Source organism: Phycodurus eques, chromosome 7 (genome assembly GCF_024500275.1).
Source record: "Phycodurus eques isolate BA_2022a chromosome 7, UOR_Pequ_1.1, whole genome shotgun sequence".
NCBI classification, from domain to species: Eukaryota; Metazoa; Chordata; class Actinopteri; order Syngnathiformes; family Syngnathidae; genus Phycodurus; species Phycodurus eques.
This window is the reverse complement of record NC_084531.1, coordinates 13,643,870-13,664,113: the sequence shown is the minus strand read 5'-3', so window position 1 is coordinate 13,664,113 and position 20,244 is coordinate 13,643,870. Positions and strand designations below refer to the sequence as shown.

Genomic DNA, 20,244 nt, shown 5'->3' with positions numbered 1-20,244 from the left:
AATCTCACCTCGTTTTGTCAGCAAACAAGTAAAGCAATCAGTAGGGCACTCCATTTTGCCTCCACGTACCTTTACAAAAACACACGGGGGGAAAAACGTAACCATTCTTTTACAAGAGCCTTGTGGCGTAAAGGTAGCCTCAAACACCACTTTAGTTCAGTGGAGAGCGTTGTGAGTGTTGGCATGCTGATTTCAGAGGGGTAGGAGTTGTGCTCAGCCACCACACGTCCCCTCCCCACCCAAAAAAAGACTGCAATTAAACCACGTACTGTATCTTCCGAGCTGTTGTGTTGATGACTCAGGAGCAACACTGTTTAGAAACTGGGGGCAGCTAAAGAATCGTGACTGAGAAAACACACCAAAACATTACTGTGGTGGACCAAATTGAGTTTAGGTTTTACTTTATTATGTGGATACTGTAATATATATGTATATGACAACTACTATTGTATATATATTTTTATGTACGTGCGTCCCACGTCTGAGACGCACAAAAATTAGCAGTGACACATGAAGCATATTTAATCTGTGTCAGTTGATATGTGGTTTAAGATCCGCCCTGTGTATGTGTGTGAGTATGTGTGTGCGTGTGTGTGTGCCTGTGTGTGTAATATATGCACGTCAGCCAGCGGTTTTTACAAATGTCAGGATTGTTCATTTTGCGTAGAGCACGATCCGCCACTATCCCTGTTGGCCGCCAGAACCACCTTAATAAACCACCCGTCCTGACCACATTGACCATTTCATAACCTCCAATGTGACTTACAGTACAAGTCGGCCTAGTGTGCCGACTTTGACAGAGAACACGTTGACATGCACAATTTTATCTTTAGCTGCTTGTCAAAAGGGCAGTGAGGCAGAAAAGGAGCAAGTACGACATGTATCCACTGCCTAATCGCCGTGCATCTTAGCAATGGGCAGAGAATCTTTTCATTAATAGAAGTCATGCAGGCATGAAAGGGGATCATGACATGAAGGATTTCACTAGAGCTTTAAATCACTTTATGATAGATTCATTGAGTCATAGTACAAAAAAAGATTCATATGAAATTGAATATTGGCGAATATATTGGCGAATTTCCTTCGTGGAGTTTGCATTTTCTCCTTGCGCTTGTGTGGGTTTTCTCTGTGTAGTCTGGCTTTTCCACTTTCCAATAATGTGCATGTTAGTTTCATTGAAAATGCTAAATGAGGAGTGTCCAAATTGTTCTTTTTCTTTAAAGGGAAGCATTAATACCAGTACCAGTATTGGTGTCGAGAATGTACGTCTGTACAGTACTCGTACTTGTAAAAATGCACCAATACTATCAGTGTTGGGAAGATTACTTTGGAAATATTCTCTTTTGCAATTACAAGTGACCCTATTGAAAATGTAACTATTTAAATTTCTTTTGAAAAGTAATAAAACTAACATTTCACTTTTTTGTTTTTTATTTGATAATATTTCGATTACTTTTCTGAATTTTGAATGAATGTACTAACAGGACTCTTAGATGTTTCCCCTAAAAAAAAGTGGATTAAAACCATAGATCATTATTTTGCAATTAACCACATATTTGTTCTTAACACAAATAATAAACCGATAACAAATCATGATGAAATGTAAATATACATAAAAACGTCTTTGTTGCATTATTCTGTACATACAAATAAATAAATATTAGGGGTGGGACTTTAATGATTTAATCATAATTAATGAAAATGTGAAATGTGATTAAAACCAACACGTTTTAATATCATTTTGTGCTCCAAACGACGCGGAACATTTGTCAGTGCACGATTTCCTGGTACACTGACGCTCACGTCAGAGCTCGGCTACCAAAATGGAGAAATTGGAGGAAACATCATTACTAGGACTAATGGCAGTCAAATTAAAGAAAAAAATAGATAAAGAAAAATAAAACTACCCGGTGGAAGCCTGAAGAACAACCCCCGGACTTTTCAACTGCCATGCAGAAATCATTTGAAGGCAATACTGATTGGCCAGCACCAGGACAGGTTTCATACTTTTGATTCACTGTGTCTGACACCTGAACCAGGAAGCGGCTCGATGCTTCCTCAGGTAGGTGGGTTGTGAGGGATTAGGGAGAAGGAAGCGGCAGGAGTTTTTGGAGAGTATCCCTCTTTTAAGAGGAAGGGGTCCAAATGAATGGCTTGACATGAATGAGGAGGTGTGAGAAAAGGGATGCAGAAATGATTGCGAGTAGTGAATATAATGAACTAGTGAGAAGGAACAGGACAAGCTGTTCCCCTTGGACGCTCAACAGGAGCATTTCTTGACAATTTGTTTCCAATGTTTGAAACTTTCTGATAAAAAGAAGTGGTGGCAGCACACAGACGCTATATGGGGTGCAACGGACATTCTAAAGCCAATCACCAGCCAAGCTGAATGCAAAAGCAGTGCTCCTCAATATCCCAGTCACTGTGGTATGGTATAATGCGCCATGAGAGATCATCAGGAGTGTGCTTCTATTTCATTTTCACAAAAAATATTATTTATTTAACTATCCAAGTATGCCAGTGACATACAGCGACAGGGAGAACAATTAAACGTTCTTCCAAAAGGTACAATTAAGCCGTTTATGGGTCATTTTCACATAATTTGATCAATAATGGTCAAGACACTTGCAGAAAATCAATCCTTTTTTTTTTTATGCCACCTTCGTTTCATATGGGTAAATGTCAGTCACGCTGAAAGTCCTATTTTCAAGATTGATGGATACTGCATGTACTTTTAATGCCATTTAAAAAAATGTGTAAATGTATAATATATGTACCTTGGCTCAATGAAGTTTGGGAAACACTGACTTTAAGTGTGGGGAATCTAATATAGCTCCACAGCTATGCAACATGATATAGATTTAAAATGCCTTTAGGTTCCAGCGGGAGCGTCGGTCTCCGGAGGCTCGTTTGGCAATCGAATGCCTCGCAGGAAAATACATCGGAGGAGGCGGCAATGTCAGACAGATGATCAGGATGACAGCTGATGTCAGGCTAACGCTAGCGGTGGCGAAACACAGGCTGTGTTCGGAATCACTCCCTATCCACTGTACAGTATAGTGCCCACTGCCCAATAGAATGAATTTGCCCTTTTGTAGTGCTGGTTGAATTTGTAGTGAGATAGATCATTTTACACTATGTGAGTCCCAGGATGCACATGTCTGGAAACAATGAGTCCCAGCGCTGGAACTATCATTCGCTGCAACTTATCATCGCGGAATACAGATACAGTAATCCTCCGCTATATCACAGTTCCTGCTTCGGTGTCCCGCTATATTGCAGATTTTTATCGCAGTTGTTACTCTATTTTTATATTTTTGTGTTATCCATTGCTCTCTCTCAATATACAGTGGATACGGAAGGTTTTCAGACCTCCTTAAATTTTTCACTATTTGTTATATTGCAGCCATTTGTTAGATTGGTTTAAGTTCATTTTTTCCCTCATGTTGACAGAAAAAAACAGAATTGTTGACATTTTTGCTGATTTATTAAAAAGGAAAAACTGAAATATCACACAGCCATAAGTATTCAGACCCTTTGCTGTGACACGCATATATTTAACTCGGGTGCTGTCCATTTCTTCTGATCATCCTGAAAATGGTTCTACATCTTCATTGGAGTCCAGCTGTGTTTGATTATACTGATTGGACTTGATTAGGAAAGACACACCCCTGTCTATATAAGACCTTACAGAGGATGAGAATCATGAGGTCAAAGGAACTGCCTGAAGAGCTCAGAGACAGAATTGTGGCAAGGTTACAAATAAAATTCTGCCGCACTTAAGGTTCCTAAGAGCACAGTGGCCTCCATAGTCCTTAAATTGAAGACGTTTGGGACGATCAGAACCCTTCCTAGAGCTGGCCGCCTGGCCAAACTGAGCAATCGGGGGGACAAGAGCCTTGGTGAGAGAGGTAAAGAAGAACCCAAAGATCCCTGTGGCTGAGCTCCGGAGATGCAGTCGGGAGATGGGAGAAAGTTCTAGAAAGTCAACCATCACTGGAGCCCTCCACCAGTCGGGGCTTTATGGCAGAGTGGCCTGATGGAAGCCTCTCCTCATTGCAAGACACATGACAGCCTGCATGGAGTTTGCTAAAACAACACCTGAAGGACTCCAAGATGGTGAGAAATTACATTCTCTTGTCTGATGAGACCAATATAGAAATTGTTGGCCTTAATTCTAAGTGGCTCATCACCTGTCCAATACAGTCCCAACAGTGAAGCATGATGGTGGCAGCATCATGCTGAGGGGGTATTTTTCAGCTGCAGGGACAGGGAGACTGGTTGCAATGGAAGGAAAGATGAACGTGACCAAGTACAGGGATATCCTGGACGAAAACATTCTCCAGAGTGCTCAGGACCTCAGACTGGGCCGAAGGTTCACCTTCAAACAAGACAATGACCCTAAGCACACAGCTAAAATACCGAAGGAGTGGCTTCAGAACAACTCCGTGACTGTTCTTGAATGGCCCAGCCAGAACCCTGATTTAAACTCAATTGAGCATCTCTGGAGAGACCTGAAAATGGCTGCCCACCAGCGTTCACCATCCAACCTGACAGAACTGGAGAGGATCTGCAAGGAGGAATGGCAGATGATCCTCAAATCCAGGTGTGAAAAACCTGTTGCATCTTTCCCAAAAAAGACACATGGCTGTATTAGCTCAAAAGGGTGCTTCTACTAAATACTGAGCAAGGGGTCTGAATACTTATGGCTGTCTGATAGTTCAGTTTTTCTTTTTTAATAAAGCTGCAAAAAGGTCAACAATTCGTTTTTTTTTCTGTCAACGTGGTGCTGTGTGTACATTGTGGGGAAAAAATGAAATTAAATGATTTTAGCAAATGGCTGCAATATAAAAAAAGAGTGAAAATTTTAAGGGTGTCTGAATACTTTCCGTACCCACTGTATTATGTTTAGTTTATTTCTTTAAATTTTTTAGGACAATATATTTTCCCCAAAACTATTACGATAAACGATAGTAGCATTGATCTCGATTTATGCCACCGATAGCAGAGCATAGTAATTCAAGTACATCCTTTTTAAGAACGATTAACTCAAAGAATATATTGATCATTCGCATTGTAATGTAGAAGAATAAATAAAATATCTTCGATCAATGAAACACACTCAGACCCTGTTCCCAAAAATAGCACTTGAACAAACAAACAGATTACAGACATTAATGTCTTAACAGGCAATTTACTGCCAATCAAATTTATAGTTGGTTAAGACAAATTGCAAAGTATATCAACATTAATAACAGCACAACAAGTAGAGCAAAGCAACCTGTTTTGATTCAAAATTTGTACTACTTTTCAAAAGTCTGCAGCATTCCTTTAAATGCGGCTTTGTCAAGATGCTCAATGGCTAAATCTCTTACAATAGTACGCTATACTGTACTGTATAGAATGTGAGCATACGCGCACCATATACGCTGTCACGTTTGTATTTGCATTGTTGGGAAATGGTTCCATAATTGCAAGCTGACGGGAAATGGGAAATGTCCCACTGTGTTTTTTCTTCAAATCCCTGCTGAAGAAATTGGGTGGGATGATTGTGTTTAAAATGGATTTTCTCACGTTGAGGTATTAAGTTGCGTTGTCTTTGTTGCGACTTCATACAAATTCGACATACCCGCTCATTGACGTTAGCGGAATTGCCACATCCATCTGGTTTGAATGCAAAATGTTCCCACATCGTTGCAGTGGCGTTAGGCTTTGGAACTAATTCCATTTATGCCGCAAATTTTTTTGTAACTGTGCAGCTACCGGTTCCCTGTCAGAAAAGCTTTGAGTATGCTAGTGCTCACATTGAAAAGCAGGCACACATGCACACGGGCACGCCCACGGCCAATTAGAGGGAAGGTGAGAGGGTCCCACTCCACCCTTCACTATCTCTGGTTTAGAGACCAGATGAGTTTATGTCTGCTTTCAAGTCACTGATTTTTTTTTTCTTCCTCAAATGGCTGTGCATCCAGGTGGATCCCCCCTCTCTCTCTCTCTCTCTCTCGCTCTCGTTTGCTGCAGCATTCAGAAATTAGGACACAATACAGTGCCTTTAAAAAGTATTGGCTCCCTTCTCAAATTCTTAAATGTTTGCTTAGTTTCCCCACTTTAATGTTTAAGATCATCAAACAAATGTTAATATCAGACAAATATAACCCAAGTGAACCTTCCATCCATCCATTTTCTGAGCCGCTTCTCCTCATTAGGGTCGCGGGCGTGCTGGAGCCTATCCCAGCTATCATCGGGCAGGAGGCGGGGTACACCCTGAACTGGTTGCCAGCCAATCGCAGGGCACATACAAACAAACAACCATTCGGACACACATTCACACCTACGGGTAATTTAGAGTCTCCAATTCATGCATGTTTTTGGGATGTGGGAGGAAACCGGAGTGCCCGGAGAAAACCCACGCAGGCAGGGGGAGAACATGCAAACTCCACACAGGCGGGAGCGGGGATTGAACCCTGGTCCTCAACTGTGAGGCTGACACTCTAACCAGTCGGCCACCGTGCCGCCCCCAAGTGAACCTGAAATGCTGTTTTTAAATGGTGATTTCATTTGTTGTATTAGATATCAGTAGATTGTGCAGGTGTCAAATAAATGCTAGCTTGAATGAATGAGAGGGGACAACTGCCGTGTGTCATACTGTTCATACTTCTGCAGTTTCAAGGTGCGGCGCCCGGCTGGGTCGACAAAATCGTGAAACAATACAAGAAAAAGCCCCCAAATCAGCCTTACTCTCATCAGGGTTCGGTGATGCAAGGATGGCACTGTGTTTCCTCTTCACCTCCTCAACTTTCTCCGCCAGGGACTCGATATAACCTCGGATTTCCTCCACCTGCCGGGTAAAAGAGGGAAAGAGAGCTTTAGAGGAAACTCTAATTAGACTAAACGGAAATTCTCAAGTAGTCATTATCATATTAGGGTTACATTCAAAGCATGTTCATGCGAAAACATTTCAGAATGTTTGCCAGTAATTAATGGAATCTTTCAGGATGTTTGCAAACAAAATTTGCATTTCAATCCACAGCCAATAAGTTGACAGCCCGATTACGGCAAGAAAAAAGTCCAATCAAATTGACAGTCCAATTAAAAATAAATAAGACTCTTACATACGTGGTCTGGTCTAATTTACAGGTGGCAAAAAATAGAACTGTGCAAAAAAGCTGTGAAATCTGATATCTTAAGAATGTTAACAACAGTTGAATTCTATGCGTGATGATAAACGATACCATTCACAGGGAATAGATCTACTGTACATACGACACAGGGCAACCCACGACTTGTTTAAGATACTGCATATGCGCCAAAAGGATTAGCGCAAAGAAATGATTAACTATTCGTCAAAAAATTTTAAAAACCTTTAAAAAGTTGAAGCTGGAAAGGAAACATTTTTGCTCCATTTGTAGATCTCAAGTACTGTTACAAACACACTTTTTTTTTTTTTTTTTTTTTTTTTTTTTTTTTTTTTAAGTGATTAAAGTCTCTCTGAATATGAACTAAAATAAAAAGACATTTCCAGTTACCCAACAAGCTCCCTTTTTGACTGATCATATGACCTCACAAACACCATCAGAAGAGCATTATCAATGGTGTCAGTGGACTCATACGCAGCTAGGGAAATTCGCTCAGCATTTTTTTTTTATTCCATCACACAGCTGCTTCAATAGATCGCCAGCAAGTACTTCAGGACATTGTGTTGCTGTGGAAGCTCAGAGGGGAATTTGCTTCATTTTAACGGTCATTTCCTCTTTTTGTTTGTCTGTCATTTCAGGCATGCATTCTTTTATTATTTACTCTTAGTTAGCATACCAACGCTTTTTGTTGTCGTCTCATTGATATGACAAGATTGCTGCTTGCATTTTGATATGACGATTTCAGTTCATTTATTTTTGTTGTTCTTACCACTGAAAACAGCGTGTCACGTTGCTCTGTCCTCGCGCAGTCAGTACATGCATAACGAATGGGCTTGTCAATGACGCGGCGCTGTGCGTTGCTAAGTGCGGTGTGAAAAGGCCTTAATAAATGTCGGGACGAAACCAAAATCGGCTCTTTTTGCTCAGTCGGTTTGAAGCCGAAATATTCCTGCTTTTGCATTTAGCTTGGCTTACTAGCGCTGCCAAATTGGTGTGAATACTGACAAGATGCATTTCCACGTTCATTCCGCTTTAAATTAACGCGCCCATGCTGAGACCATTGCGCAGAGAGAATTCTCTCGTCACCCAGTCTCTTTGGAGAAACCAGCAGCATGCCGCATGTGGCGATATATCGAGGCTGGGAAAATTAGGGTTGCAGAGCCGTGTTCAATGATATTTTTGGTACATCCTGCGGGCTACAAAAAAAAATAAAAAATGGACGGCGGGCCGCAAATGGCCCATGGGCCATAGTTTGGACACCACTGGCTAACAGTATTTATATGCTGCATATTAATGAAAAAAACAGCTGCCTCAACTGCCAGGCGAAAAAGACAAACTAGAATACTGTAGCTTGAAAAAGGACATCATGGGCATTTTCAACTAAAATTATAATGTTTTGCCAAACTGATAAAAGGATATCAAAGATCATCATTTTTTTTTTTTTTAAATGACAGCATGGGACATTTAAGCTATATTGCCAATGGGACTATTTCTTTAACCAATCAGACTTTACATTTATCCTCACAGGGCTCATCAGCCCTCAATGACGAGGATTTTTCTGTCCTCTGATTGATTGGTCCACTTCGCCTGGCGCAACACGTCTGGTATCGATCTGCACACATTAATATTTTTAACAATTAGCACCTTTGGTGAGTCTCATGTATTTATTTATTTTGTCGTGTTATTAGATGTGTGTGCCACAGCGTGCTGTTGTATTACATTGGTGTATAGTATTGACAGTTTTTGGAATGACAATGTTATAGCATTGGTATTATGAGGCGGGTTTAAATCGGGATAAAGAAGACCCAGGTACCAAATGCACGGCCCTCCACTGGTCAATATCCTGTAATCTCTTTCTATAGCTGCTGATTGGATTTGGGCTTTTTTGTTTTGCTTTTTTAAAATCACATAATTGGCTTGGGGAGGCCATCAGGGAGATGCGAGCGTATAAAGGGCAGCAAACGACGACCGGTTGACGGGAAGATGATGTGAGGCAGTTGGTGAGCAAGCCAGGATGAAAGCACACCAAGCTGTCTCACTTTACAGAGCACGTGTCGGTGAGTCACGGCGTGGGTCTCATAAGACAACAGGAGCGAATTTCATTAGTGTGGGTGCAAAACAACATCAGACGCGGTCGCGAAGTGCACGCACACATGCAGAAACACAACAAACACACCATTTCACGTCTTTCGCTTGTAGCCTACTTGCACATTGATATCCGCCACCGCATCATTTCCTGCACCTTAAGTCTTGAGAATGAATTAAGTCTTGAGAATGAATTCACAGGAGCAAGCAAGATAAATTACATCATTTTTTTTTTTTGGTCTGCTTCGTAATGAGTGATTGGAAGGCTTGGGGTGCCAGCAAGTCTCGCGTCTGTTCACTTTACACTTGCATCATCAGTTTGGAGCGCGCTTGTAGCAAGAACAGAACCGAACTGATACTGAATGGTTCTTGACTGCTTATCACAAAATGACAAATAGATCCAAATCAAGCTAGACTTCCCCCTGCACAACTAGTAACGTCACGAGACTTGTCATATGTCTAACGTACAGTTTTTTTGTTTTTTTTCCCCCCATTTTCAAGCCAAAAGGCATTTTTGGTCATTGTGTCATCATTTGAGCAAATATTGACAAACTTCTACAAACTGCTGTGATGCCAAACAATCTATGAGTTAAATATTAAATATCTTCTGTACTGATTTTTCTTACATTTTTAAGGTTTTTGGTCATTGTGTCAGCATGTGAGGGGACATTGGTAAAAAAAACTACAGAGTTGGACATCTCTTATGGAGGGCTTGAATATGACTTATGAGTCAATGTGGTTTGCCACACTAGGATTTTTGACCAAATTAACACTGATCGAGGGGCTCCCCCTAAAGCACGTCTCAAACTGAAGGCCCAGGGGCCAGATCCGGCCCGCCACATCATTTTATGTGGCCCACAAAAGCAAATCATGTGCGTCAACTTTATATCTTGTTAAAATACCAACATTGAAAATGTTCTTTATTTTTGAGATGTTACAAGCATTCTTTTTTTTTAACCAATCCCCTTTGTAAAAAAAAATAAATAAAATAAAATAAAATTTAATAATAGTCGAACAAACCATTTTTTTTTACCGGCTTCTAATTTCAAAACTAGTTATGCATCAATCTGTTATATGCGGAACTTCACTCGACCAAATCAGGTTAGTGGACTTCTTGTGTATCCTGCGCTAACGAACATAACTACGGGTTGATGACATGATGGTTTGAAGCCGAACTTGATCACATTTTGTGTCAGATGTTGCTGACTTCACACACACGGCACTGTCAAAGCTGTGAAGTCAACACGCAACATGTAGCGCGCTCGCAGGTGTGAACCGAGCGGCAAAGTGTAGCGCAGCGAGCGCGCCCAGTGTCGGATGCCGCGACTGCTGTTGAATGATACTGCAGAGGGTGAAGAATACATCCCAGCAACCATCTGCGCTGCCTGGCAACTTCGCTACAATAGACGCTCTGGACCATCTTGTGACACGAAGAAATACTGCTTTATGCATCTATTCATACTGATCCTATACATCAAGGCGAATCATGATGTTGGCAGTTAGAAAAAAATGTCAGCAGTTATCCAAACACACCTTTAATGAGTTGCATAGGAGCCTCATCTGAATAAACAGTACAGTGTTCCCCTGCTATATTGTGAGTCATCTACTGCAGCCTCGCTACACTGCAGATTTTTTACTGTGGAACGTAATGTGGAAAAATCCCTCGTGGAAATCTGTGGTTTATAGTGATTGTTTTTTATGGGTTTTTATAGTATACGTATTGTAATGACCTCGCACGTCAGAAAGGAGAGCCATAGTCAGTGATGCAATTTTCAGTTGTTTATTGAACACTGGGATACAGAAAAACACAACGTACCACAACTCATGCCTAGACACTCACACTTTTTCAGTTGCAATCGGAAATCGGTTTTGCGCAAAACAACAACAACAAAAATTTTAAGGTCATATTTTACAGCCCTACTTAGGAGTCTATTTAAGCGAGGCTTTTCATCATTAGATTAAGTGGATGACGTACACGGCGAGTAATTGGGGCATCTATTAGGAGGTCAGTCACTATTTAAGGAAATACGATGTATAAATCCTGATATGATTTGTCCTTTTTTTGTTACAAGAGATCCAAAGAAAAAGTAAAACGTGCCAAGTTAATACTTTGATGCTTCGGCTCCCATGTATTGTGAACCCCGATGGGTGGATGTCATGAACAGCTAATACTCAAGTAAAAAGCTGTCTTTTCTGTCAGAAGAAAAGACTGGCGGCTTAACAAAAAAAAAAAAAAAACAGATGGTTCAATGATAATAAAGCTACCACATAAAATGTGCTCATCGAGGGCCATGTTACCGGTGTGGGGTGAAGGACGGAGGGCTGCAGTAATTTGCTCCGGCCCTCCACTTAAAAGCTTAATTAACACACACAGTCAGGGTGAGACGCTCCATGACTCTCTTTCCACCACTGTGACCTTCATCTCTTCTACAGCACTGACTGGCGGTATTACCTCCTCCTTTCTTTCATCTCGCTTCTTCTTCTACATCACTGTCATTAGAAAAGCCTCCCGCTCAGTGGCGACCTGCCTTCGCACTTGAAGGCAGTGTTACATCGAAAGTGAAATTTCAGGCGGAATAGCGAGATGAATGTTTCAATTTACAGGCCGTCTGTTGGAGGAAGGGGAAAAGGCAGAATAGAAATGTGTGGAGGGGATCAACTAATGGTACCAATCTCCTCTTCAAAGCAGCCTTTATCAGTTATTCCAACAAAAAAGGATGCTTACCCTTCCTTGAAAGGCAGATGCAAAAAAATAAAAAATAAATAAAAAAATTTATTTTGCATCTCAAGTTGTACTCTGAAATACACAAGTCATGTATTCGTCATGCACTCAGTGGGAAATCTTTGTTTGCAGCAATATGAAATCTAACAAAAGCAAGTTTCCATTGCCACGCTAAGTGGCAGTTTGAGAAGAATTCGACCAGTACTATTGATTCTACAAGGAGAATCAATTTAGCTTTATCAAACATACGCTATACCAGGGGTGGGCCTGTTATAGCCTTTGGCAGTCTTGTCATGTATCGGAGTACAAATACTTCATTACCGTAGAAGGAGAATTTTCACGTACTTTATTTCATCTATTTCTGGCAACTTTCACTTTTACTCCACTACATTTCCTACATAAAATGCACAGTATACCTTTACTCCAACACACACGTTACTACAAAATAAAATCAGAAGAGATTGTTGGAGCACAAAGCGAAGGAATTGTGCTGCCTGGAGTGACTTTTAAAAAAGGAGCTGGAAGTACTTTTGTTTCGGTTATACAGTATTTAGTTTGTTTTATTCCATGTGATGTTTTTCCCTTGTCCCTTGACAATGTCTGTTAGGTTTTCGTTTCCACTTGTTCTCGTCAGCCCTCTACCTTGTGTCAACCAATCAGCTCCCTCTAGCAACTTGTGTCTTGTCCAAGTGTTCCTCGTTGTCCCATCAATTTGTATTTAGTTCCCTGCTTTCTTTCAGTCTGTGTTGCTGCATTGTTGTATGTCACTGTATATGTATCAATGTAAATGTTGATTTAAAAAAACTGATTACACAACATGTTTAGCAATCATGTGTCAAATAACAAATGTTAGCCATTAATTCCTGATTGTTCGCCGGCTGAGTCATCCACTTGAATAAATAAACGCCGCACCCCACGTTATGTATGTGGCAGTAATTACATCATTACTATCAGTGATTCCACGACTTGTCACAGTCGACCTCTTTATCACATAACACATTGCCAATGGCATCTGTAAAGCTGACATTTGCGATGCTGTTTAAAGAGAATACATATACTGTAAATACATACACATGTAGGGAAAGCACAAATATGAAACTCTTTTAGGTTTGCTGATAAAGTGCAAAAAGTGAATTGTATATTTGTCATGATATGAAAAAAAAAAAAACAAATAGTGAGACATGCTGGGTTGCTTTGACAATAGCACTGGGCCTGTTATATCTTTTTCCTGTCCATAAGCGTTTCAATACGGATTACAGCTGCTTTGAAGATGCCCGCCGATTGTGTTATTGTGTGTCGTCTCTCTTGTTTGGCATCCTCTTGCCCTCCCACATACTGAATGCATGAGTTAGGAAATAGCAAATTGGCATTAAACGCTTCCACGGGCGGGCAGATTGCTTGCCTTGTTGTCCGTTCGTACGCGCACATGCTGTGTTTTGAGTAACACGCCGCAATGAAACATGTTTGTATGTCTGCCTCGCACACCACCGACATCAAAAATATGTTTGGTACAAGCAGAAGATTTCCTTAGTTTACATGGGGCGGGGCGGCACGGTGGGCGACTGGTTAGAGCGTCCGCCTCACAGTTCTGAGGACCGGGGTTCAATCCCCGGCCCCGCCTGTGTGGAGTTTGCATGTTTTGCCCGTGCCTGCGTGGGTTTTCTCCGGGCACTCCGGTTTCCTCCCACATCCCCAAAACATGCATGAATTGGAGAATCTAAATTGCCCGTAGGTGTGAATGTGAGTGCGATTGGTTGTTTTTTTGTATGTGCCCTGCGACTGGCTGGCAACCAGTTCAGGGTGTACCCTGCTTCCTGCCCGATGATAGCTGGGATGGGCTCCGGCATGCCCGCGACCCTAATGAGGAGAAGCGGCTCAGAAAATGGATGGATGGATGGATACATGGGGCGGACTAAATATTAGAAACGACTCAGTATGATGCAAACCACAACCGCAACAATACACATTTTTAAACTGAAACCTCCGAGATATAGTGTCAACACAGAATTTTATATTTTGTAACAGATTGTGAAGGTGTACCTAATGACAAGACCAGTGAGTGAAGGCGTGCCCGCATGTTAGCACTTTAAGCACAAAAGTCAGACAATGCCTCTGGTGATTTTTTTTCAAATGACACACACACACACACACACACACACACACACACACACGCACACACACACACACACACACACAAACAGCAGATTGTTTCACACATTCAGTTTGCCTGAACTGATACAAGAACAAATCTCAAAGCCATTCAAAGTTAAATTCAAAGTTCATCTAGTTTACAGACACTGTGGCCTTAAAGGACACATCTAATGCATTGTTTACCACCCAATTAAAAAAAACAGCGACAAGGTGTTTTAATCCTTTACGCCTTTGTCAAAATACACCAAAGATAGCTACATCTATTCACACATCGTATTTTCTTGTCTTACTGAAATTAGCCAGTTTTAAGGGTTAAGGCCTGTCTCATGCAAATGAGCGAATGTATGCTTGGGCAATGAGTTTAATTCATTCCATGACCACGCTGGTAACTCAAAGCTCTCCTGTCTCAAATCGACTTTCTACATTGAAATGAATGTAAATGACATTAATCTGTTCCAGCCTCCCCCCGCAAAAAAAAAACAAAAACATTGTCATGTGTTTTTAAGAAGGAAAATATTTCACTATTTGGACACACGATTTTTAGCCTCGACGCCATTTTGACTTACTGTGCATAGGTTCTGTCCGTGTGCACATTTGGCCTCTGTGTCAATGGGGAAAGTGATCAAGTCTATAGCCCTACACCAAGATGACAATCTCCGTGGAATAGACATCCGATAGCCGAGCCAGAGGAGCTGCACGGGTATTCATGTCAGCGCCAACCGAAACCGGAAAGGAGGCATATTTAAGGAAGGCGACTGCAGCACTATGACTGGGAAAACGTTGATCCAACAAAGCATGATAGATGATGAGTGCTAGCCAGCTAGCAGGGCAGCAAGCTAGAAAGGAGGCAGTTGTTCCGGCCAGCGAGCATTTACGGCACCGACAGGTGCGAAACCAACCTGAGTTCTACATTTCGCTATGGTAAAGCACGGGATCCTCGTTAAAGTAAGCCATTTTAAACTAAAAAGAAAAACTTTTCTGGAGGGAGAAGTGGCATACTCTTTCTGGTTCAATAGATAGTTTTCAAATAATCAAACTGGATTTTTCATTTGTTGGACTAGAACGTCTTAATTTCGGAATAGTACAAGGGGTAACGATTCAATTCTGATTCAGAAGTCATTTGTGACTGTCAACATAAATAACAAATCATGTTTAGTTTGACAGTAAACTTCAACTGGAAGTGGCGATAAACAGCTTGAAGGCTCATTTTTGAAGAATTCTTGATTATCTGCCAAACTATTGCTTTCTGTGAAGTGAATTGAAGGGGTGGCACCTACAACTCAATACAGCAGAAACGGGGCATTGAGAACAATTACATGCGTCATACACCCGTCAGTGGGGGGGGGGGGGGGGAGGGCAGCGTTGGGCTGGGGAGGACAGTCGGCACGCCGAGCCTCCCCCCACATACATTCACAAATCAGTCGAAGAGCTGGTTGGGGGTGACGGTTGCGGGTCATCATTGCTCCGTGATCGTCTTGCCTCACAGTGGGAATCGCATGCAGCAAGCCATTAAAAAGAGCTTACAGGGAGGTGCGCCATTTTTCTCCTAATGAAATCATCAGCTAACACTGGAATGAGCCCCCTTCAAACCCCCAATCCCTGTTCCTGAGAGCCACTACAACGTTCAGTTCATGTTCATGACATTTGTGCACGACGCACAAGAAAAAAACACTCCCAGATGCATACATACTTAACATGCACTTATCTGTTAGGTGGAAACAGAGAGAAAGCGTTGAAGTCGTCGATGAGGGACAAGAAGAGCATTGTTGCTGTCGTGCAATCAATAATCATTTGGGAATCAAATCAGAACCAGCACCACGGCCAGTAACAATCAATCAGACCACATGTCGCCATGAAAAGAAAAAGGCAGAAGAGTGATTACAGACAAGTCGGCTTTTTTCAAGCAAAACGCTACAGCGTAACCCCCAAGTCCAATGCTCCAAAAGTGGTACAATTTCAGTTCGCTGGAAAAAGATTTCCTCAAAGCACGGAAGGATCCCAAGTGTCTCGTTAATTAGCACAGTATATACAGTATATATATATATATATATATGAATGTGCATGACAATAGCAAGAGCCAGACGCTCTTGCCAGTAGTGGCACTCGAGTCAGTGTAATCGAGGAGGATGCAGTAAAGATAAAGTGGAGCGTGCCACTGTTGACACTTTTCATCAAGATGTGAGTGTTAAAGTGGTCGAAATGGCAAACTATATTAAATGTTGATTCATGTTCTTATCAAGTACAGTAACATCATCAAGATTTTACTTCACTTCTTAGATAATAATCCTCAAGTAATATTTTGAGAACTGTATTTGCCACAAGAAATAGGAGAATTTTCTCAAAATCCCTCCTTTTAGTTGAAGATAAACATTAATATCCAAAATCTTTGATGCTAGATATTAAGGGGAACATATGAAAATGGTTATGTAACTAGTAAGTTAAACTGTCATATAATAGTAATCGAATTCAAAAGCAGGAAAAAGTGGCCTAAAATAAATACTCATCTTCTATTAAAATTGAACAAAAATACAGTACATGGGGAAACCTATTTAGTTACACGTGAATGTGGAAGCCCCCCATGACTGGGTTTGCCTTGACCCCCGCCCCCACAAAAAAAAAATATCTAGCTACGCCCTTGCAGATACTACAAACACCTTCCTGTTTTCTCTCTGTTACACAACTATCAGCTATCTACAATAGGCAAGTAGTTTTATTTCATTTGACATTTCATTTATAGCGATAACTTCTCTCTGTACTTGTATGGCAGTTAAGACAAAATGTTACTTAAAGCATTGCCTCCACAGTTCATAAAGGTTTTGCGATGGTGACAGTTTTGCGCTTGGAATGAATTAATTCACTTATGTCACTGTGACACATCCCAGTTGATCATTTCCTAAAGTGAACATTGTTCTGAAACTTGCAATTCAACCGGCATCACTGTCGAATGACGAAGTGAAAAAGACAAAAAAATTTACCTGCTCAAAGAATTCATCCATGAATCCTTTGTCCATCCCCACGGCCACTTCATCCTCTTCCCCTGTCGTCTCCTTGCCCTGCAAACAACGCAAACATTCAAGTTAAAATTCCATTCACTTGAATTAAAGCGCAACTCAAAAGAAGAAACATTGACATGCATCCCACATCCCCACCAGTCAAGTGATTGGAAACGAGAAACATCAACTAAAGTCAAGTGAGGAACAAATGAATACATTTTCAAGGGATAATTCATGTGATGATTTCTTGTTAAGGGCAATTAACAATTCATCCATTGATTTTTCGAGTCAATGCAGCACAGGAGTAGTTTATTTTCATATTCTGAACTGCTGTTATTCAAACATCTTCAGCCCATTCATCAATCCATTTTCTGTAGCGACAATTTAGTGTCTTCAATCATCCCAACATGCATGTTTTTGGAATGAGGGAGGAAGTCGCAATATACGCAGAAAATCCATGCAAGCACGGGGAGAACATGGAACCTCCAAACAGGAAGCCCAGAGCTTAGATTCGAACCCTGAACATCAGAATCCAGTGTGTAGTCTCTGGCATCCTACAGTCGCTGCCTACAACACTTCTAAAGCTATAGTATGCGTTTAATTTATCACAATGCCTGCTGTGGCATACCAGTTTTGACAGTGAGAGAGTGAGTGTGAGAGAGAGAGAGAGAGAGAGAGAGAGAGAGAGAGAGAGAGAGAGAGAGAGAGAGAGAGAGAGAGAAAGTGCTTTTGCACATTTTAGTACAACAAATGGATTAGGGAATTAGTAGTTGACAGAAAACTAATATTAGCAAACATTTGTTGAGCGTTCATGTACATGTGCCCCCCCTCCAAAGTTCATCTGTACAAAGCCTTGCCGTGAAAAAAAGCGAGGGACCAGAAGAACTTGACAGGCTGGGAGGGAACGTACCGGCATCCGTGGTAAACCGTGGGCCGGAACATTGCGTACCTTTGAGCCTCCGGGACTCAGCCCCGTCACTGATACTAAACGTAGCAAGCAGAAGAAAAAAACAAAATGGGCAAAATGTCACAGCGCTACATTTCGGGCAAATGGGGCTGTCATGGCCACTGGGAACATCATGGAAATGTAGCCTCAGAAAGCTGGTTTGTTACCAAAAATCTGATTCATGCAGCATGTACTGTGTTGAATCTAATCATACTACCATCAAGCAGGTCTTTTTTATATTAGCTTTTAGCAAAAAACTGGGTACGTATTCCAATGCATTTAAGTTATGCGTGGGTCAACGTTTATTTGTTTTGTTTTAATCAGCTCTGTTAAAAAGGTGAAAATAATTAATATGCATTCATGGCATTTGGCAGTTGCAGCCTTTCGACAGAAAGTCATCCGTAACCTTCTGCTCTGATCCCCCCCCGCCCGCCTTCTTAACTCAAACATTGATTTTGGAGGTCTGTTTGTACTGATGTGAGAAATTCCCAAAACTGTGACTTGCGCGGGAGCTAAGGTGATGGGACAAATCAATTGAGAGGAATGTTGAGCCACTGCGATGGCGCTAATATTATCGGAACCCACTCAAACTCCTGTTAAATCCAACAAGGCCTCACTCATTAAGGGATTTATTGCTTAAATAAGCAGATGTACAGTATTTGAGTGAAACATCAAGGATCAAGTCTCTATGTGCAAGTCATACTTAAGTTACAAGTCTTAACCGTCAAGTTTCGAGCAAGTACCAAGTTACAGTGGCAAAACCCAAGCAAGTCAAGTCCCCAGTACATTTTTAAGCAAGTCGATTCAAGTCACGAGTCAAGTCATACAATCTTGCTTAGTCACAGAATGCATTGGTGCCTTGAGCTACCAGTTTAAGTCATTCCGTGACCACGCCCCTAATTTATATTCAACATCGTGCTGCGCTCCCTGGTGTGTGAGCATTGACGGCCTGAGGGTAATAAAATAAAAAGTAAAACAAATTGCTTACTATCTTGATAATGCAGCTTTACAAATGTAAAGAGGCAAGACGTCAAGTTATGTAGTTCATCTACAGTAAGTCGAGTCTTTCATAAGTTTTATTCAAGGAAGTCCCAAGCCCAAGAATTGGTTAATTCTGACTAGAATCACATCATATGATTCAATTCCCCTCTCTGCCATACCACTGCCACAACCTTTTTTTGTTGCGATGCTGCTGCGAGAGAAACTGCTTTAGAAGCAGAAGCATCAGGAAGAAGAGGAGGAGGACATGCGAGGGGACTGAGTAGGAGCTCCCACGAGGAAGCAGTTGTGTGTTCTGCGTCCACACAGAGACAGAAGGCAGCTTTGGTCTGCCTCTGCTTTGAGTGGGAAGGAGGAGTGCCGAGAGAGCAGGGTGCCCCCCCGAAAAGCCCTAACCGACAACCCCGGAGCCCGTCAGATCCTGCTGAGACACAAAGAGGCTGGAGGAGGACATCTGTGCTGCACTCTTGACTCTGCCTCGGGTATTTGGGCTTTACTGGCCACAGGCTCAGAACATGCTCGAAGCTAAACATTCACAAGGGCACTGGCACATACTAGGAGTACATGTCCAAAGACACCTATGAGGTCTGGATCTCAGGAACTTTTTTCCCTGTCTGACAGATGTGTGTGGGTGTGTGTGTGCGCGCGTGCGTGCAGCAGAGTGTGACAGCGTTTCAGCTGCGAATTCATCCATCCATCCATTTTCTGAGCCGCTTCTCCTCACTAGGGTCGCGGGCGAGCTGGAGCCTATCCCAGCTGTCATCGGGCAGGAGGCGGGGTACACCCTGAACTGGTTGCCAGCCAATCGCAGTCAGTTGCGAATGTGAGTGAAAAAAATAAATAAATCACTACTGTGTTTTAGTAGTGTGTGAGAGCAATGCACTGTTTCTGTACTGCGTGTGAGTGTGGGGGTTCAGTGGCGCGTGTGTGACAGCGTTTCAGTCGTTGTGTGAGATGTAATCAGGAATTATATCCCTGGCAGCCCCTCATAGCAGCATCATTTTTCCACCCACTCCCATCCATGGTTTTCTTGCGAGAAGCATCCCATGTCGATCGGACGTCGTCATCATCCTTTTTGTTTTTCCATATTAAAGCTTCCTGCGTCTTTGTGTATAAGCCAAACCAAGACGCCGCCTCCTGCATTAGACATGACTCAAATCTGTGTCGGCTACACTGAGAGCGCAAGCAGATTTATTATCATAACACAGCAAA

The 20,244-nt window shown here is 41.8% G+C and overlaps 1 protein-coding gene across 6 annotated transcripts in view; it reads right to left on the bottom strand.

Moving 5' to 3' along the window:
* The window catches only part of stx1a (syntaxin 1A (brain)), a 78,239-nt gene that overhangs the window by 35,020 nt on the left and 22,975 nt on the right, over positions 1 to 20,244 (bottom strand). For 5 of the 6 annotated variants that reach the window (XM_061682575.1, XM_061682574.1, XM_061682572.1 and 2 more), the window contains exons 2-3: positions 17,070 to 17,147; positions 6,739 to 6,838 (exon numbers count right to left, since the gene is read on the bottom strand). In XM_061682575.1, the coding sequence (XP_061538559.1) occupies positions 6,739 to 6,838; positions 17,070 to 17,147 (178 nt within the window). Of the gene's footprint in view, positions 1 to 6,738; positions 6,839 to 17,069; positions 17,148 to 17,997; positions 18,066 to 20,244 lie in introns of those variants that run through there. The other variant, XM_061682573.1, reaches the window with a different exon arrangement.